The 21207-nt window shown below is 38.9% G+C and overlaps 2 protein-coding genes across 5 annotated transcripts; one reads left to right on the forward strand and one right to left on the reverse strand.

The window, feature by feature from the left end:
- Nucleotides 1–206: 206 nt before the first annotated feature.
- On the reverse strand, nt 207–16083 carry LIAS (lipoic acid synthetase). Of its 3 annotated transcripts, XM_045474994.1 has the most exons (11): nt 15970–16083; nt 14716–14888; nt 13678–13771; nt 12218–12298; nt 10084–10240; nt 9940–9997; nt 7389–7517; nt 5365–5510; nt 3413–3483; nt 2533–2644; nt 207–460 (listed from the first exon to the last, which is right to left on the reverse strand). In XM_045474994.1, exons 1-11 carry the CDS (start codon nt 16012–16014, stop codon nt 405–407), a joined length of 1122 nt encoding a protein of 373 aa, XP_045330950.1. In that variant the 5' UTR covers nt 16015–16083; the 3' UTR covers nt 207–404. The 3 variants fall into 3 exon arrangements, 2 of the variants coding, with proteins under 2 accessions (XP_045330950.1, XP_045330951.1); XM_045474995.1 differs by lacking the exons at nt 9940–9997; nt 10084–10240; nt 13678–13771; XR_006711692.1 differs by lacking the exons at nt 207–460; nt 2533–2644; nt 3413–3483; nt 9940–9997; nt 10084–10240 and having other exon boundaries at nt 5399–5510.
- Nucleotides 16084–16180: 97 nt separating this feature from the next.
- On the forward strand, nt 16181–20888 carry RPL9 (ribosomal protein L9). 2 transcript variants are annotated; one of them, XM_045474996.1, is made up of 8 exons: nt 16181–16263; nt 16714–16760; nt 16853–16968; nt 17492–17587; nt 18954–19086; nt 20127–20207; nt 20433–20547; nt 20798–20888. In XM_045474996.1, exons 2-7 carry the CDS (start codon nt 16715–16717, stop codon nt 20537–20539), a joined length of 579 nt encoding a protein of 192 aa, XP_045330952.1. In that variant the 5' UTR covers nt 16181–16263; nt 16714; the 3' UTR covers nt 20540–20547; nt 20798–20888. The 2 variants fall into 2 exon arrangements, with proteins under 2 accessions (XP_045330952.1, XP_045330953.1); XM_045474997.1 differs by having other exon boundaries at nt 16246–16631.
- Nucleotides 20889–21207: the final 319 nt, after the last annotated feature.

The raw sequence follows: 21207 nt of genomic DNA on the forward strand, positions 1-21207 counted from the left end.
GAGAGAGAGGGACAGGATCTGAAGCAGGCTCTGGGCTGACAGCACAGAGCCTGACGTGGGGCTCAAACTCATGAACTGCAAGATCATCACCTGAGCTGAAGTTGGATGCTCAACCGACTGAACTACCCAGGCACCCCTTTTCCAGAAGTTTTTAATGTATTTTTTAATTATACTGGTAATAGTAACCCTTAAAAGATGTTTCATGATTACATCACAGCAAGCGATTGTTTAATAGGACAAGACATGCAAAAAGACAAGTGAATTAATTAAATATGCACAGCTATTGACATGTTTCTTAAGACAAAGAGACTGAGGTATGTCCACTGAAGTCCAGGCATTCTGGTACCACTTCTATTACCAAATGGAATCAGGTATTAAAAATTCCTGTGGTCTTGAAGGTCTTGTTATGTTTTAGAGGGCTTTTTTCTTTTAGCCACTAGATTTTTCAGGAAAAATTCACCTATTTGGGAAAAATGAAAATACATTAATATTAAATTTCAAAATTACACTTCAGTGTTTTCCTTTTATTCTTTAATTAATTAATTAATTAATTAATTAATGTAAGCTCTATACCCAACGTGGGGGCTTGAACTCATGACCCCAAGATCAAGAGTCACATGTTCTATCAACTGAGCCAGGCAGGTGTCCCATCACCTTTACCATTTTTTTTTTTCTGTAGAGTTTTTAAGTAAACTCTACCCCCAATGCTTACAAAAATTTTTTAGCACTACAGTCTCTATTATTCTAGTACCCTACTATTATAAAGGGTGACCCTACTGTACCTATGGGTCTGCTTTAGAAGATCTATTCCACTTTATGTGCACGATCTATTCCTCATCACTGACAAAGTATTGCTGTTGGCACAATTCATTTCAGAGAGCAATTCTGCTACATTATTAGCCTGGATCTGATGTTTCTAAAATGGATCCCCATGCAGTTGAGCAGACTCATCTGATGGAATCCCTTTAGCTTATTTCCCTCCAGGGAAGCAAGAGCTCTTCATTTATAATAGGCTTTCTCTCCACCCCCTCAGTTGTGCCTGTGCATTAACTTAGCTGCTTAGAGGGGGCACATTCCCTTTTCAGGTCACTAGGGTTCCATTTAGTCTATGACTGTTATAGCGCAGCTCAGTGCTTATTGTCAGAGCCCAGCACTGCAGGCCTGATTTTATGAGGAGTCTGATGAACTTCGCTTTGTCATCTTAATATACAACTGCAGTGACCATATCTGTACACAATTACCAGGAATCCCAAGGTTCATAACCCAGCCATGTAATGGAGAGTTATCCACGCTCCTCCATACCTTACCTAAATGTGGCAGGAGGAGAACCAACATTATCAGACCCAAGCCCATCATCTGAGTCTGAAGCTCTACACAGCAGAATTCAAACTTTTACTGATCACTTTAAAAGCATTAAAAAGTTCACAATTCACTAATGCCAGAAATTTTCCTTACAAAATAAAATAAAAACTTCTCTCAAATAATTTTACTTTAACTACTCTAGAAGCTGATGTTAGTTCTATCCTTTACATATTTCAGCCTGTCAGCAGAATTCTTCTTGAAGAATTAGTTTATTTGCTCCCAAAGTCCCCACATCTTGTCAGTCAGTGTTGAATCAAATTCTTGGGTTTTATATGTAGGATAAGCTGTTGTTCATTAAATGTCTTGAATCTCTTTATAGGAACACACTGAATATCACTAATGCTTGAACATTAGTTTTTTGCCTAACTTAAATATATCTATGATTTAAACCCAATATGTAACACAACCATCTAAAAGATCATTTACAGTAATAATGTAGTTTAGACCTATCCAAAAAATAACTGTTTATTCTTCAAGAAAGTGTAATTGTTAAGTCCAACTGACGGGAAAACTTTATAAACATTTTTTGGATTAAATTCGGGCTTCAGATACGTTCTCATAGACTTTTCATCTCTTAGAAACGGCATTTATTTTCGTAAGTCAGCTCAAGCTGCTGATCAAAATAAGAGCTGCATTACAAAGATGAAGAACTGTACTGTAGCTAGTAAACACACTGAAGATTTCTACATGGAAAATAATCTCACAAATTTTTTTCCTGCTGCCTCTGGGAGGAAAAACACAAAGATATAACGTGATGAGCAGCAATGCAGTCAGACACTTTTTAGGATTTAAATTGATCTGAAATTAGGAGTTTGGAGATGCAGCTGGCATCACTGTCAAATGAATATACATTTTTCAGAAAACCATGTTATGTACTTGACTGGTATCTGTCATTTCTGAATAATCTACTATTGAAATCCACACAAAGAGTAAGCCGATTACTTCTGCTTTCATTCACAGTAGCCAAGTCATAAAGGGGCAGGGGATTCTTTACTTAAGGAAAAAACCAAGCTTAAGAGAAAATTTTCCTTAATAGGACCCCTATGGAGCAAAGTTCCCAAGGATGTTCCAGAAAAAAATGATTTTTCCTACAAAAGATAACCACAGCTATTATAATTTTAACATGAAAGTTATGGTCTAAATAAAAACATCCCCTGTGGTGTAACTTACCTGCTTTATATGAAGAACGCACCAGAGGGCCACTTGCAGTATAATGAAATCCAAGTTCATTTCCTACTTTTTCCCAGTATTTGAACTTTTCAGGAGTAATGTATTCTTCAACCTACATTGAAAGCATTAATTCTAATAGATTAGAATTTCCCTAAATCATTTTGATTCTATAGAAAATCTATGCCCACGCATTCAGGATGGCTTTCACTTCATAATGTATCTATCCAGTTGCCCAGAGGCTTTCCTCCTCACCTTCCTCACAGACTACCTGTCTACTGGTTCCTTGGCCATTCTATCAGGACTTCATTAGAGAGGAGGGGAAACATCAACTCTGTATTACATTAACTATTCCGAAGGCTAAAAAAAATGAGATTATCTATAGAGATCCTGTATCTGTATTACTCCTTCCCTAACAGGTATAAGCAAGAATTAATCACGCCTAGAAGATTCTTGAGGACCAGACTGCCTTACTTGTCTTGTATCTTCTTCTTAGCACTGCGTCTGGCACACAGTCACTACCTGATAAAACTTTCTTGAATGAATGAATGTTCAATGCAGAAAGAGGAAGACTGACTTTTCTTTCTTATTTCTCCTCTGGCTCTCATGTAACTCTAAAAACAAATCCCAAGTGTGGATGAATGCAATTTCCCAACAACTAAATTCTTTTTCTGTACATTCATTTAAGTTGTACAATTTGAGGGCAGCAAAAATGTGCCAGTGTATCTGCTGGCTTTATGCAGACAATAACATGGAAACTGGGACTTGGAAATATACACGGAACATTACACTAAAAAGCTAGCAGCTTCTTAACTGTACCTATGGACAGCAAAGATTTAATTCAAATTACCAGCGAACATCTGGCAATTCAAGATAATGATACCTTCAGGTGGCGCTTTGTTGGCTGCATATATTGTCCTAAAGTCAAACAGTCCACATCTGCTTCACGAAGTGCTACAGAAAAAGGGCACACGTTACATTAGCAAATTTTTTAAAAAGACTTATTTTTCTAAAAAAGGTTATTATTTATTTAGTTTATTTTTCTAGTAACCTTTACACCCAATGCGAGCTCAAACTCACAACCCTGAACCAGCCAGGCCCTTTTAAAAATTAAGATATATATATATATATCTTATTTTTAAATAGTTTCTATGCTTAAAATGGGAGTCGAACTTACAACCCCAACATCAAGTCACATGCTCTACTGAGCCAGCCAGGTGCCCCAAGATATTTTTGGGCCCCACGTAGGGCTCAAACTCCTAACCATGCTCCACCGACTGAGCCAGCCAGGTGCCCCATTAGCAGATGTTTTTATGGTGCTAAAACTGTAGATGTAAGCATAATTTCCCTGAGCATAATTTGACTTTGGAACAGTGTGAACTTTATGCTGGCCTATAATCCTGATGTTGGGGAGTAAGACTAGATCTATCCATTCAAAAGTGCCACAGAATATGAAAGGACTGAAAACACAGAAATGATTAAGACAATCATGAGGGGCTAACAGAAAGGACAAATAACTCGAATACCACTGAATAAATGCTACAATATGGGTGAAGGGTGTTTTGAGCAGGAGTCTGTTAGACAGAAGAGATGAAGGGAACAGTATATGAAAGTCCTGAAGTCACATATTACAGACCAGATGCACTGTATTAAGTTTTACCAAATGTGCAAGATGTGCTCTAGGGGATGTGATTTAACCACTTACATATTGAAATCTTTCTAGTAAAACTATAGTTTTACTCTAGTAAAGAGAAGTTTTTAAAACATTTTTTTCTAAAAAAATTTTTTTTAATGTTTATTTTTGAGAAAGAGAGGGAGGGAGGGGAAGAGAGAGAGGGAGACACAGAATCCGGAGCAGGCTCCAGGCTTTGAGCTTGCTGTCAGCACAGAGCCCGAGGCGGGGCTTGAACCCACGAACCGTGAGATCATGACCTGAGCCGAAGTGATGCTTAACCAACTGAACCACCCAGGTGCCCCAAAGAGAAGCTTTTAATTACTATTTGGATTTGTTACCTTTAGAATCTATACATAACTGCAAGTAGGCAAAGGATCCTCATGTAAATAAGAGGGGTTTTTTTTCCTTACAATTTATAAAGCCCAAGAATCACAAAGCAAATGGGCTAATAAAACTAAGAATCAGCAGAGTCCAAAGCACATGATGTTATGTGACAATGTTACCAACAAGCTCTTCCTCAAAGACCTGGCTTCATCTTATTCATCTTTGAATTGTCACTACCTGTCAGAGCTCCTAGTAGCTGTCTGGCTCTTAAAAACTATTCAATGATTGGGGCGCCTGGGTGGCGCAGTCGGTTAAGCGTCCGACTTCAGCCAGGTCACGATCTCTCAGTCCGGGAGTTCGAGCCCCGCGTCAGGCTCTGGGCTGATGGCTCAGAGCCTGGAGCCTGGAGCCTGTTTCTGATTTTGTGTCTCCCTCTCTCTCTGCCCCTCCCCCGTTCATGCTCTGTCTCTCTCTGTCCCAAAAATAAATAAACGTTGAAAAAAAAAAAAAAATTAAAAAAAAAAAAAAAAAAAAAAACAACTATTCAATGATTAAACAAGAAAGTGGATAAAATCATATTTTCACTTGATGAAAGAGTAGGGAATAAAATGGGATATAAATTTCATATCCTGAGCTTTCTGCATATCATTCCATAAGGTTCTAAGAAACATACTTCCTTTCCTTTTCATGCTGCTGTTTATAATCATATCCTGTACTTTGTTCTTACTGGCACTTTCACTGAGACTATGGAGGAGGCATAAGAGGGCCTTCAAAATAGGGTTCCTGCTATTACTCAAATTAAATGAAAAAGAGTTTTCATTTTCCAACTTCTTTACCTTTCATTGTTGTGTATACTTGCTCATCATTTTCGCCTAAACCCAACATTATGGAGGTTTTAGAAATCACATCAGGCCGAACCTCCTTGGCATGTCGCAGTACGCGCAGAGACTGGTTGAAATTGGCCCGGGGATCACGAACTTTCCTTGAAAACAGCAGGGCTGTTGTTAGCAAGAATAACCACAAGCTCAACTAAGTACATAGTTATGCAAGCTATCTAAAAGACCAGAAAAGTACATTCTGAACATTACGTTAAATCATATGGTTCCATACTACCATTTGTGCACAAATATCTAGCTGTTACTTTTGGAATGAGTATCAGGTTTCATTAGGCCCCCTAGCTCTATCTACTTTTAAGGCCTTTCAAACCTGTGGCAGAGAAAACTAGAATGGAAGTAATTCAGTTTTGGAATTACTCATTGAGAAACCAGAATTTGAAGCTGAAAATGAGTGACTGTAAGGGAGGGTAAGTCGAGAGAGAGGGGAAATGAGTGGAAGTAAGAAAATCTCTGAACTGAACAAAGGAAAAGCTATTTAACCTGAACCCACATTTCAGGTCTGAAAACTTTTAAGTTCGTTTCTTTTCTAAAGCCCAAGCTGCCCTCTGCTGGTGAGTACACGACATTGACATCTCTTAGGTAAAAAGGCATGATTCTGGAATTTTCACTGGCAAGGATAATGTTTCTTAAGTGAAACCAGGGAAACTGGCACCCACTTGTGGTGGTATCATGAGAAATGACAGGGTTGGAACAGGCTGTGTGCTAGACTTCAACAGCAGCCAAACCATGCTTTAAATGGCGACAAGGCCAAAAGGACAGAGAGTTGCTGATGTTAATCCAGCATTCACTTGAATTCTAATGCACTTTTTTTGTGTGTAACTGACTTGCTGTAGTCATTATTTTTCATCAGGGACCAATACACAGGGAAGAAAGGAAACCAATTTGTGGATTTAAAAATAACCACAAAATTGACAATACCAAACATAATTACTTTTGAAAGTATTTCTCCAGTGAATTTAAGTTATGCTCCCTAATATTTATTTATGCTGTAGTGGAAATGCTGGTCGTCCACCATACTTTTTTCAAGTTCTTTGATACATATGATGTGTAGAAGCTAATAAGATCACTGCCAAATACTTTACTAAAATTAAATAAACATATTAATCTTGCCTGAAGGTTAAAATAATTTTCATCATTCTGAAATATGAATATGGTTGTTAATGTGGGATAACAATCTGTAAATACTTCTATCTGCTAACATTAGTAGAAAGAATAGTACCCACTTTTTAAAAGAGATTTAAACTACTTCTGAATGATAATACATCTGAGTATTTCTTTTGTATCATTTATTGCATATATTAGTGCCAAAAGTATTTTAAAGTCTTTTTTTTTTTAGAATTACAAAGTAATTTGCTTTTATATAATTTTTTTTTTTGAAAACTATTTTTTGAAAAAAAATTGGCACTGGCAATATGATACTATTAAAAAAATTTTTTTTTAACATTTACTCATTTTTGAGAGACAGAGGGAGACAGAGCATGAGCAGGGAAGGGGCAGAGAGAGGGAGACACAGAATCCGAAGCAGGCTCCAGGCTCTGAGCTGTCAGCACAGAGCCTGACGTAGGGCTCGACCCCATGAACTGTGAGATCATGACCTGAGCTGAAGTCAGAAGCTTAACCGACTGAGCCACCCAGGCACCCCAATACGATACTATTTTAAATCAAAAAGATGCCCATTATGTGTGCGTGCACCAAAACATACATACATGCATATAAATATATGCCCATACGTATAGGTTATAGTAATCAATATTACTGGGTAGAAATAATATGGGTGATGTTTATGCTGTTTTTGTTGGCTATATTTTCTGATTTTCCTGTGATAGATATATGTTGCTTTTGTTAAGAAAAGAAAGAGAGATCACTTCGTAAAAGTCCAATACAAAGTTCTCTCCTGAAAAAAGAGAAAATATAGCAGATTCTGGCCCCTAAATTTGCCAGCGTTACTCTGTCCATGTAATCACCTCTGCAATTCTGGAACCGTCTCTACGTTATGAGCATACACATCTAATCCCGACAAAGCAACTTTTTCTATTGCTTTAAGATCTCCTCGGAAATCAGGGGTGAGACATTCCACAAGAATTTTTGGATTCCTATAGGGAAAAAAAAAATAAGTATCAAACTGAGGGAAAAAACTGACATCTATTGCTTAAAACAGAAATTACCAGTACTCATTCAGGATCAGTTTCGTTCAACAGTGTAATCTTTAGAATCTTGCCAAGGAAAGCATGAACATACAAATGTTCATAAATAAACTGTTATAGGAAAAAACACCCTGAACATCAAATATTATGTACATAGTGGTTAAAACACAACTGCAGGAAAATGTTCAGAATAAATTTTGAGATTAACAGACATACTTTATTGAGCAGGTATTATGAAAATAAAGTTGCTTAAAGGAATTAAAATATAAATATTAAAACATTAAATATATAATATCTTTTTATTTTTTGGAAAGTAAATTGGGACATTTCTTACATGAATGCAAATATTATTTGATTGCTTTAATTTTGATTTCTTTAAAAATTCATCAGATAGTGCCATCCTCTCTTCCTCTAGGCAAATATTTCACAAGTGCTGTGAGTTTTAAAAACTATTTTCTGAATTGCTGAGTCATGCATGAGCTTTGCTTAAATGAAATACAAGTTAAACATTAATCTTCTATTTATATTCTGACTCTATCTATGCATTCAAGCATTAAAATATGAACTAGGTCATAGTGCTGTTCCCTTTGACAGCAGTAGAAATGACTAGGACAGCTGATAAATTTTTTCACAAACCCAGTGGCAGTTTCTGGAGCTATTTCCTGAGAGAACAGATGTGGAAAGGCCCTCTCATGCATATAAGTGATGTTGAAAGAACACAGCCTATAACTTACTGTTTTTATTTTTAATTGTAAAGTTGAGACCCATTAGTAGTTTGTGAAATCAATTTAGTGGGTTGCAAACAGAATTTTTTTAAAGTAAACTATTAAAAAAAACCAGAAAACACAGGGGAAACCACTGAAGAAACATTTACTAAATGCTAGGTACTCAACTCGCACTAAGCTGTAGGAAGTAAGCATAACTCCTTTTTTTTTAAGGTTTTTTTTTTTTACGTTTATTTATTTATTTATTTTGGGAGAGAGACAGGAAGTATGAGCAGGGAGGGGCAGAGAGAGAGGGAGAGAGAATTCCAAGCAGGCTCGGTGCTGTCAGCATGGATGTGGGGCTTGATCCTACAAACCACGAGATCATGACCTGAGCCAAAATCAAGCATCAGACCAAATGAAACAAACACCCAGGTGCCCCAACATAACTCCTTTTTTAATTCTTTTTAAATAGATGGGATTAAAATATTAATAAAAATGTAGATTATGGGTAAATTTCCCAGGGCATATAAACATGGATAAAATCTGTATGCTTGCACATTTTTTTTTTTTTAATTTTTTTTTGCAATGTTTATTTATTTTTGGGACAGAGAGAAACAGAGCATGAACGGGGGAGGGGCAGAGAGAGAGGGAGACACAGAATCTGAAACAGGCTCCAGGCTCTGAGCCATCAGCCCAGAGCCTGACGCGGGGCTCGAACTCACTGACCGTGAGATCATGACCTGGCTGAAGTCGGACACTTAACCGACTGCGCCACCCAGGCGCCCCTGTATGCTTGCACATTTTAACAACATTGGAGTTTATCTCATCCATATACTTCTAGATGATGATTTATTCAAAATTAGTGTTGGGAAGACTGCAGTTTTATGCTTTTTAAAAAAATTACTCGGGGCGCCTGGGTGGCTCAGTCAGTAAGGGTCTGACTTCAGCTCAGGTCATGATCTCGTGGTTCATGGGTTTAAGCCCTGTGTCGGGATCTGTGCTGTCAGCTCAGAGCCTGGAGCCTGTTTCAGATTCTGTGTCTCCCTCTCTCTCTCTGTCCCTCCCCCACTTGTGCTCTGTCTCTGTCTCTCAAAGATAAATAAAAACTTCAAAAAAAATTTTTAAAATAAAAATAAATTAAAAAAAAAATTACTCAAGGAGCATCTGGGTGGTTTGGTCAGTTAAGTGTCTGACTTCAGCTCAGGTCGTGATCTCATGGTTCGTGAGCCTGAGCCCACATTGGGCTCTCTGCTGTCAGTGCAAAGCCCATTTCGGATTCTCTGTCCCCCTCTTTCTCTGCCCCTCCCCCACCGATTCTCATTCTCTCTCTCTCTCTGTCTCTCCGCCCCCCTCCAAATAAATAAATAAATAAACTTAAAAAAAAAAAAGAAAGTTAAAAAGAATTACTCAAAGTTTGGGGTGGCTGGGTAGCTCAGTCAGTTAAGCGTCTGACTCTTGACTTTGGCTCAGGTCATGACCTCACAATTCATGGGTTCAAGCCCTGCATCAGACTCTGCACTGACAGCGAGGAGCCTGCTTGGGATTCTCTCTCTCCCTTGCTCTCTGCCCCTCACCTGTGCATGTACACATGCACGTTCTCTTTGTCTCAAATTAATAAACTTAAAGAAAATTAAGTTTACACAAGCAAATGCAAAAACAAGTACCTTTCCTTTAAGTATGATACAGTCTTTGCAAAATGCTCAGCTCCTCCATCAGGCATATCTAGAAACAAAAGAGTCCACTGCTCAAGATGATGTCACAACTTAGTAAGAGCCAATTTCTGGAAGAGCCAATGATGACACACTAACCATCTCGATCCACAGATGTCAGGACAACATAATCCAGACCCCACTCTGCAATTGCCTTTGCAGTATTGTAGGGCTCATTGGCATCAAGCGGACCTGGATTTCTTGCAGTCTTAACAGAACAGAATCTGCAACCTCTTGTACACGTATCACCCATCAACTAGAACAGAGATGTTACAATTTAAATCAAATAGAAGGATGACCCTGAAGAACATATGTTGAGAGAATAAAGCAAGTTACAAAAAATGAATACAGTTTAATACTGCTTATAGGAAATTTGAAACATTCAAAGTAAACAAAATACAGTTAAGGAATACGTAAACAAAATACAGTTAAGGAATACAAATACATGTAGTAAAACTGGAAAGAAAAGGGAATAAGCTCAGAATTAAAAATAGCATTAAAGTTAAAAAGGTGACAGGAGCAGGAAAGGATGTACAGTAGGGTTCAAAGATAATGCTAATGCTCTACTCTTAAACTAGAGGTATCAGGCTGTCTATTGTTATTCTTTGTAACTTACATGTAGTCTATAAAGATTCTTTTGTACCTATTTAAACTTTTTGAGAGACAGGGCACAAGAGAGCATGAGTGGGGGAGGGGCAGAGAGAGAGGGAGACAGAGGATCCAAAGCAGGCTCTGAGCTCTCGGCAACAGCAGAGAGCTCGACATGGGGCTCAAACTCACGAACCGTGAGATCATGACCTGAGCTGAAGTCAGGACAGTTAAATGACTGAGCCACCCAGATGCCCCTGTACTTATTTAATATTAATAAAAATTATTTAAAGGGAATAAATCATTCAATTAACATATCGACATGCAGGTCTCTGTGGGAATTAAATGGAAGGCATAGCTCCTTCTTGTTAAATAGATGAAAGAGAAAACACATAAAGTTAACAATCTGCTTCCTGTGGGTACTGCTATTGTTCAGGACACTGCTCCTGCTGCTACAGGTCACTACCATGTTCTGACATGCCAAATACAGCCATTGTGGATGTTTTGGGGCCACTGGAGTTTCAAAGCTGCACAGTAATGGGTTGAGATTTGGAAGAGAAAGATCCTCTTCTCTTTATGTTTAATTTTCTCACAGGGGACTCATAGCTGTGGTCCCAACGTCTCAAATGGATTTATTGAAACACTGACCTCTTTCCGGAAACCAGTCATGAGTCAGTGGGGAAAGGAGCCAGGCAAGGGATGAAACAAGAGATTTCCATAATGGAGTGTTCAAAATCACTCCTTCCTTCAAGAACTGTAACCTGAATAAGCTCCATGGTCAACTTTATTTCATAAGCCTCGGTTCCTCACATAAATAGCCTCCTGCCGGTCCAACTTAGACATTCCCAGTAAGTATGAACTTCCAGTTGCACACAATTTAGATTTAACCCTAGCATCTCAACCTCCAAACCCCTCTGGATAAATATGGTAGGTTACACAGTTAATACCAATTCTTACTCTATCATATTAAGATTATATATTTTACCCTTTGCAATGTAACCTGCAGGGCCTCCAACTGGGCAGGGGGCTTATGTCTCTGCCTCCATTGCTGTCTGCTTGGCTATGTGTGACTTACTTTGGCCAAGAGAATAATAGCAGGCATGACCAAGCAGAAGCCTCAAATGGGCATGGATGGTTGGCTTGCCTTCTGGTGCTCTTCCATGCTTCATGACAAGAATATGTCTTGGAGAGCTGCTGGTCTAAAGAGAATAAAGCTCTGGGGAGCGGACCTGAACCCTGACACCTCAATGTATTGCCTGCAGTCCAATTTAGCCCAGTCAAGAGCAGTTGTACCCCCAGGCAACTGAAGGGACATGGGAGACAAAAATACATGCTTATTATTGTTTAGGGGAGGAAAAGTTAAGCAATCATGAATAACATTTCCAAAAGTTAACAGAAGAGATATTTCAAAGCACCATATGATTAGCTATTACATACATGGAAAAATCAATAATAGATTTATTCAGAGAAGGGTGAGAGCATATCAGCCTAGATTATTCTGTCAGGTTTTTTTTCCTCATATTTTTCATAAATTCACATGTAACACAAAATCTGGTCAGAGATTCATCATGCACATTTTTAGGAGAAAGATAAAATATTCCTTTCGGTTTCCAGACAAAAACTTTATAGTCTGAGGTGTTCTTACCATGATTGTGGCTGTGGCTGTGGCATATTCTCCACCTCCCCAACACTCTCCAATGTTGGGACAGCGAGCTTCCTCACACACCTGTGAGTAAAAGGGAATGCAATACAATCAACTGAAAATATTAACCAATTGAACAAATTAGTGATCAAGCATTTTAAACGGTCTATTCTTTTCAACGTATTTATGAAGAAATTCACTATTCAAAAATGCTGTTAAACTCACAAACTGTATGTGTACGTGTATACATACATATATACATGTATATATGTGTGTGTGTGTGTGTGTGTGTGTGTGTGTGTGTGTATATATATATGTATATATAAGGATCCCGTTTTTAAATTAAAAACGATATAAATGTATACATTTCATATGTATGTGCAAAGAAAAGGTCTGGTTGGATATATGCTAAAAAATTAAAGTGGTATAGTTAACATTTGGAATTGCATATATGACATCTCATATTTAATATTATACTCTGTCTAGTAAGCATGTACTTAATTTGTAATATAAAACAAAAAAAAAACCCACCTAATTTCCTAGATTGAAGGAAAAAAAATCTTTTTTGTACTATTAATGAGAAATTAAGAAATACAATTACTTTTTGTCTCTTTTGCAGGGAAAATGATTTTTATAAGCTATGTTTTTTGAAAAATTTTTAATGTTTATTTATTCTTGAGAGAAGGAGGAGCGTGACCAGGGGAGAGGCAGAAAGAGAGACACAGGATCCGAAGCAGGCTCCAGACTGTGATCTGTCAGCACAGAGCCCGACGTAGGGCTCAAACCCACGAAGTGTGAGATCATGACCTGAGCTGAAGTCAGACGCTCAACCAGCTGAGCCACCCAGGCGCCCCAAGCAGGGAAAATGATTTTTATATGTATATCCATTACCGATCATGATGCATCCCTAAACATCTTTATTCACTTTCTTTGCTGTTTTTGTTATGTATGTATGTATGTATGTATGTATGTATTTATTTAATGTTTTTATTTATTTTTGAGAGAGAGAGAACGAGAAAGAGAGAGAGAGAGAAAGAGAGCAGGGAATGGTCAGAGAGGGAGACACAAGAATCTGAAGCAGGCTCCAGGCTCCAAGAAGTCAGCACAGAGCCTGATGCAGGGCTTCAACTCACAAATTGTGAGATCATGACCTGAGCTGAAGTTGGTCGCTTAGCCAACTGAGCCACCCAGGTGCCCCTATTTATTTTTGAGAGAGAGAGACAGAGCGTGAGGGACGGGCAGAGAGAAAGACACACACACAGAATTCAAGGCAACCTCCGGGCTCCAACCTGTCAGCACAGAGCCTGATGCAGGACTCGAACTCATAAACCATGAGATCATGACCTGAGCCAAGTTGGATGCTTAAATGACTGAACCACCCAGGTGCTCCATATTTTTAAGTTACACATATGTAGAAACATTATGACTTTTACTTAAGAGGGACATTTAACACTGAAACTTACTGTATGAAGATTCAAATTCCGCAATGTATTTTTCAATTTATTGTAATTTTTCCCCATGGGAATCTCAGTCTTTAGCCACGGAGGTAGTCTTAACCTGAGGAAACCCAAACATAACTATCCGTTAACAAATATGTTCCCAAATAATCACACAGCTTTGAAGTTAACTTTGCTTTATTACAATTCTTGGTGAAGAGGTTTTTTTTCTCCCCCCCACAATCCTGGGTTAATTCTTATAATTTCTGCCAGAAGAGTAAGAACATAGAATCAAATTTAGACTTGCTCAAACTGCTGCAGAAAACACTCATAACTGTCTAACAGAGCACTATGCTCATATCTACCTTTTGCAAAGGCAAATCGTCCTAATAAAAAATGAGGAAGTTGTTGAACATCTCATTCCTCACTGAATAACACTGACAAAAATTCAGTATTTGTTCAGAGTAAGGAGAGATCCCACAAGCGTACTTTCTGCTCTACATTCCAAATTTATGATCGTTATTAAATGGAAAAAAGTCTAAAATTTGGAGTGAAGACTACATATCCTGAGGTTCCCTTAGACTTATATCCACTTGTGAACTAGAAGATGTTGCGTAAGGTATGTCCCAAAACAATCTGCACTCTGTACAAAATTCCCTTACCATTATTTTAAATTAAAGCAAGGTATTCACAGGTCATATGTACGTTGAATAGGAGAAGCAACAAGTTAGGTCAACACCCAGTAACAATGAAAAATTTATCAAGGTCAAACCGCCTAGTAGCAAGGTGATACTGTTTGTTGTTTGAAGAAATTTGATGCTGAATACAAAATGGGAGATGGTGGTTTAAGATGGCTAAGTCCTAGAAGGACAGAAGAAAAACTGTCAAAGGACACAAAGAAAAGGATTCCAACAATTTCACTTATTTACCTGTTCCAGGTCTGTTATCACTTCTTTCTAATGATTTTTAGTTAAATATACCAAGTGTCATTAAAATTATATCTAAGGATTGGTCATATCTGAAAATAATGCACAATGAAGGAATTTATCTCAGAATTTCAATTACCTTTCTCCTTTCTGGCGTTTTAAGTTTCCTTTATACTCATCCCACTTGCTCTTGTCTGCAAGATCACCAGTTACAAAATCTTGAAGGTCTGGTCCATTCTGTAAGAATTCCTTTTTTTCCTCTGGCAAGGAACTTACTGCTCTGATTGGACTGTATAAATACCTTCCAAATACCTAAAGAAAGAGTTCATTATCACACGTACTTAGTGGGGTTTGAAATAATTTAGTTTTAACCTATTTCAATACCTAAAAGAAGGGGTAAAGCCAGACAACTGATACAGAAATTATGTCAAACAATTTACAGGCGCTACATAGGAGCTTAAAATCTAGGATTAAAGAAGCCTCAAGGAGAACAGATGAAACCTGAAAGACAATGAGAGCTAACCGCTTACTACTAGATGTACAATAGATTTGGAAACTTTTGGAACTGGCTAACATGTCACTATTTCAAGTAGCCCACCTAAGTGCTAAAATTCTCTTTCAAAAGTTTAAACTGCAATAACTGGAGATGCCACAGCTTTGAATTTTCTTCTCCTGAGTTGAGTTAAAGACGTTTAAAAGGAAATTTGCAAGAAGTCTCTCTTATTTGGGCTTTGCATAAGCATTGGTGTTAAAATGTAGAGATAATGTTTAGTTGGTTTCAGAGAACTGAAAGGCGAGAAACCGAACCTAACGTTTTAATTCACGGTAGTCACTCAATATACATTTGCTGACCATAAAAAACAACAACAACAAAACACTTACTTCTAGATCTGAACACAAACGTGTGCAAGATAGCCCAAACACTAAAATTCACGAGTACCTACAACCTTCAACAATTTAAAATGAGTGCTGTTGGAGTGCTGTGAGATTGCTACTTCACTCCACGACCACTCCCCCGCTAAAGTTAGAGCATAGGCTTGTGTTCTCATCACCCAGACCTGGTGTCTACTAACAAGAGCCCAACACAAAGTAGGAATTTGGGGTGCTCATCGCAGTGCTCCTATAATGCTCCAACCAATACAGGGTACAGATCACTGTGCTAAGCAGAAAGAAAGCCCTCAGCGCCTGCGAGAGAGACCTACAAACAAACCAGTACCAGAGACTCAACCTGACGGTGTGTCGGGAGAATTAAATGGAATACTACAGGAAAAATGTTAGCACAGCGCCCGGCTAAAAGTAAACGCTCAGTAAGTGCGGGCCTTATAATTGGGCGCTCTGAAGAGATGGGAGCCCCTCCAGCCCAGGGTCGCATCCTGCTCGCCCTGCCGCTCACCCGGGGCCCCAGGGTGCAGGCGGCGCCCCAGCAGCGAAGAGACATCCCTCTCTTTTTTTTTTTCTAGCAGAGTCGAAGGATCACTAATTCCCGGGAAAGACAGATCGACAAACCGTCGCTCGGTTTATGACACAAAATCTGAGCTACCACTGACCCGGGGGAACTTGACCTGCTCCGCGATTGGCTGCTTTAGCCTGGTAGCGTCGCGCTCTCATGACGCCATACGCAGAGCCCTTACGGGCTACAAGAACGTGATGACGAAAGACGCTCTCTCTTTGCCGCATCTACTGCGAGGTGAGGATGTATCCGAGTTTTGTGGGTTTGGGGAATCTGAAGCCATCGGCTCTGGGAAAGCCAGGGGCGCGAATCTGGCGCTCGGAGCCTCTATGCTGGTTGTTTCCCCGCGCGACGAACGCCATATGGATCTGGTGGCGCTGGGATTCGAGCCCTGTACTGGACTCAGAGGCCTACCCCCTCCCCTTAGCCTTGCCGGGATGGCGCCGCCTTAATAGGGCTCCTTGGGTTGCTCTGAGCGGGGATTCGCCCCTGTGCTTGTAATATCCGTTTGGGAGCTGCTCTTTCCTGGCCAGGCCGCAGCATTGGGCTGCTCTCCTGGTTGGTCCTCCTGTGTCCTCTCCGGGGGTTCAGCTTGCCAGTCTCAGGTAGGAGTGGAGCTCCGCGCTGGGTAGTTTGATCACAAACAGGCCTGAACCGGCCTCATAACCCCAGGTGTTTGTGTTTCAGAATGAAGACCATTCTCAGCAATCAAACTGTCGACATTCCGGAAAATGGTATGAGACCTGATGTTTGTATTTTTTTTAACGTCTTTTATTGCCTGCCTTGTGTCTTGTTCGGGGGACTCACAAACCTGTTTTCTTCTTAGTCGACATCACTCTCAAGGGACGTACCGTTATTGTGAAGGGACCCAGAGGAACCCTGCGAAGGGACTTCAATCACATCAATGTAGAACTCAGTCTTCTTGGAAAGAAAAAGAAGAGGGTGAGGCTTTTTTTTTTGCACATCAATTGCTTGTTTGGAAGGTAGTGATGTAATAGTACCGAATTTGGTTTCTGTAAGTTATGGAATGCAGGTTCAATGTTTTAGCTTAAAATTTGGTGTCCACAGGTGTGGCTAGTTGCAGTGTTACTGTGTTAGTGAAGTTGGGAAAGGAAATTCTGATTATAAAACTCAATACTAGTACCTACTATCATAGTTATCATGAACGTCGAGGTTTTAATACTGTTAAAAGTTAGGTTTATTTTCCTTGTGATTATTTTGTAGAAATTTTAGGAACCAGGCAGCTCTTGTGAGCCTGGTATTTTAGCTTTCTAGGATTGAAGTATGATGCAAATTGAAAATCAGTGTTTTTGCGATACGTAGTGGTAAAAAAGTTAAATTATTGAGGGCTTTCTGTGTGGGTGCTTTAATTAGGGCTAATACTAGAATCTCGTGAATAAATGGATTTTTCTTCAAGCCGACTTACTACTGGAAAGAATCTTCTAAAGTTTCTGTTTTGTTACAGCTCCGTGTTGACAAATGGTGGGGAAATAGAAAAGAACTGGCTACTGTCCGTACTATCTGTAGTCATGTACAGAACATGATCAAGGGTGTTACATTGGTAAGTAGATTGATCAGACCGCTTTGTTTTGGAAGGGGAAGTTTCTCAGCTGTACTTTATGCATGCAGCATAAATGCTGCAGAGCATCTACTATGTAATTTATTGCGGTACTTGGGAAAGGTGATTTTGGAAAAAAAAAAAAATTACTTCTTTTGAGAGAGCAAGTGTGCTGTGAGTAGGGAGGGGAAAGAGAATCCAAAGCAGGCTTCATGCAGTCAGCACAGAGGCTCGATCCCACAAAGTGTGAGATCATGGCATGAGCCAGAATCAAGAGTCAGAGGCTCAATGCCTGAGCCACCCAGGTGCCCCATGTTGGCAGTTTTTAGTAGGCTTCTGCAGGTCTTTAGGATTAAGCAATAAATGTGGGTGAAGACCAGATGGTCTTAAAGTAGGTTGATGGTGTTTTTTTTCCCCACACAAATAAAAGTCACACCTTCAGGTTGTGGTTGTTTTGTAGGAAATGTATCCTGTAAGGTAGGCTTTGATTTCTTGGTATGCCTCTTAACCACCAGGATCCCTTGAAGGGATAGAAAAAAGGTGGATGGATCTAATTTCTGAGCTTCCTACAAGTGTATTTGATGTCACTATTCTTTCTAACTCCCTCTTTCAGCCTTTAAGATAAATTTCATGTCTTTGCTGAAATGCTTTTCTCTGCATTAAAACTCAGCCCTTTTAAATGGCATCCTGCCCTTCAACTCCATCACACCCCTTATTGGGTCATGTTTCACGTATTTCCTCTTGGTACCAGGCTAAGTTCTTTGAGAGCCTGTCTTAATCCTTGTTGTCATCTGGCATACTTTAGTAACTCAGTAAATATTAATCTAGTGCCAAAGATGAAGGACTTTGGGGTTCTCATTTTAAAAAGCTGGCATTGTTGGGGGGCCTGGGTGGCTCAGTTGATTAAGCGTCCAACTTTGGCTCAGGTCATGATGTTGCGGTTCCATGAGTTCGAGCCCTGCGTTGGGCTCTGTGCTGACAGCTCAGATTGCTTTGGATTCTGGGTCTCCCTCTCTCTGCTCCTCCCTCCGCTCATGCTCTGTTTCTCTCCTTCAAAAACAAATAAAAACATTAAAAAAATAAGTAAATAAAAAATAAAAAGCTGGCATTGTTTACTGTGGGTATAGGAAGCAGTAAATACATGCTTCCTTAAAGAGCTTTACAGTCCATTGAAGAGAGAAAACATGTTGATGTATACAGTTTGTAAGGCTTTGGTACAGGTGACTGTTGTTACAAAATCTTGACAATGAGTGTTATGGGAGGATTGTTGCATTTTTAAATTCTAGTAATGTAAGCATCCTACAAAATTTAAAAACTGGATTTCTTGTCTTTCAAATTGCTCAGCTTTGCTAATAGTTTGTTCTAACAGGGCTTCCGTTACAAGATGAGGTCTGTGTATGCCCACTTCCCCATCAACGTTGTTATTCAGGAGAATGGCTCTCTGGTTGAAATCCGAAATTTCTTGGGTGAGAAATACATACGCAGGGTTCGGATGAGGCCAGGTATGTGCATACTTTTAGATATAGTTCAGAAATGTTTTGTTTTACTTGTGAAGACTGGTGTTTGGGGTTGGCTATAAATACAGATTTATTTCAATTGTCCATTTTGATTATGCTTGTGATAAGTCTTGGTGTTAGTTAAGGCTTGATACCATACTCCTACTGATTGGGATTCCTAAAGGCTTACGCATTAGAGTAGTTTCAGGATGTGTAGCTGTGTTCAGTCTTTACAAACTGAAATATTTAAAAATAAAAAATGTTTGAATAGTGGTTAATAGCATACACTGCCTAGGTTTAAATTTGTCAACCTTGGGCAAATTACCTGCCTTTATGCAGCTCATTTTACTCATCTGTAAAATTGGAACCATCTCGTGGTTAAATGAGTTAAAATTGAAATACATGTGGAACAGTTTTGGCTTGATACATGGTAAACATAAAAGCATTTAAAAAAATTCTTTTTTACATTAAAGATTTTAGTTTCAAGTAATTACACCAAACATGGGGCTGGAACCCGCAGCCCCAAGATCAAGAGTAACATACTTTACTGACTGAGCCAGCCAGGTGCCATCCCAATGTTAGAAAATTTTAAAATTAGTGCTTTCTTGATGCTTCTTGATTTCATTGGGGTGGGAAGAAGGGATTCTAAATACCAGTTTAATGGGTCTACAAAAACATTACATGGTCAACACACTTAATGGGAACTGTTAAGTAAAAAATAAACTTGGTGATATCAAATATATACAGTAGAATTAAGACTTGATAACACAGCTTTGCACAGCTAAATTGCACTAGGTGCATACCGTCTTCTACTCCTTGACCAAATCACTGAAAATCTTAACTACTCTGGAACAGGTTCATTCAAGCAGGAACACAAACCAGATTTTGCCTCGGTAAAAGTCAGGTCCTATAAATCAGAATCTCAAGTGTGATTTGATGTTTAGAATTTTAAATGGAATAAGTTGCTACTGTAAGTATTGTGAAAGTAAATATTGTAAAGATTTCATATCATGTTGACACTATGTGAACACCTTCTCCTCTTTCAGGTGTTGCTTGTTCCGTATCTCAAGCCCAGAAAGATGAGTTAATTCTTGAAGGAAATGACATTGAACTTGTATCAAACTCAGGTTTGTATGTTTTACTATGCCTAATTATGCCTACAGAATTTGGTTTAAGTCTTGTAGTTGAATACATGATAATTCTGTTCAGTTGGTGAGCTTTTTCATTTGCAGAAGTTGAATAAGAAGCTGTCTCAAAGATACATAGGTTTAAGTATAGTATATGATAAAATACTTTTTTACGATGGGTCTGGCTGGTGGTGTGATTGTCTTTATCTTTCTTACCGTTAATAGCTGCTTTGATTCAGCAAGCCACAACAGTTAAAAACAAGGATATCAGGAAATTTTTGGATGGTATCTATGTTTCTGAAAAAGGAACTGTTCAGCAGGCTGATGAATAAAATCTACGGTAGGTTCTTATAAGTTTCCTTACTGCTTTAGTTTAGAGGTCTTAATTTACTAGAATCTGAAACTGGAGTTGTAATGACAACACAAGTTTACCGGAACACCGTGAATTTGGCAGAATAAGAATTTTGACATACATTTTTACTATGAACTAGTAAATCATAATTTTAAATGTTTCAGATTATTTAGAGTAGAACTTGTTTGGGCAAAGGTATTGATGGTAATCGACAGATTTTTTTCATTTCTTTTTACAGTTGTCCAGCTACAGAGACAGCAAGAGGCCGGATGATTTTTCAGACTTACTTGTGATACTTTAAGGATGCAATAAAACTATACTGATTTGGGGCTTTTTCTTTTTTTCCTTCTTAATTTTTTTTAATGTTTATTTTTGAGAGAGACAGTGCGTGAGCAGGGGGAGGGGCAGAGAGACAGAGGCACAGAATCTGAAGCAGGCTCCAGGCTCTGAGCTGTCAGCACAGAACTTGACATGGGGCTCGAACTCCAGAGCTGTGAGATCATGACCTGAGCCGAAGTCGGGCACTTAACCAACTGAGCCACCCTGTCCGCCCCTATTTGGGCTTTTTCTTAAACCAATAATCCTTTCCTATTATTTGGCAATTAAACCATCCAGAAGTAATTGTAGTGTGCTAAGAACAGTAACAAG

This window comes from Leopardus geoffroyi, chromosome B1 (genome assembly GCF_018350155.1).
Source record: "Leopardus geoffroyi isolate Oge1 chromosome B1, O.geoffroyi_Oge1_pat1.0, whole genome shotgun sequence".
In the NCBI taxonomy this organism is placed as follows: domain Eukaryota; kingdom Metazoa; phylum Chordata; class Mammalia; order Carnivora; family Felidae; genus Leopardus; species Leopardus geoffroyi.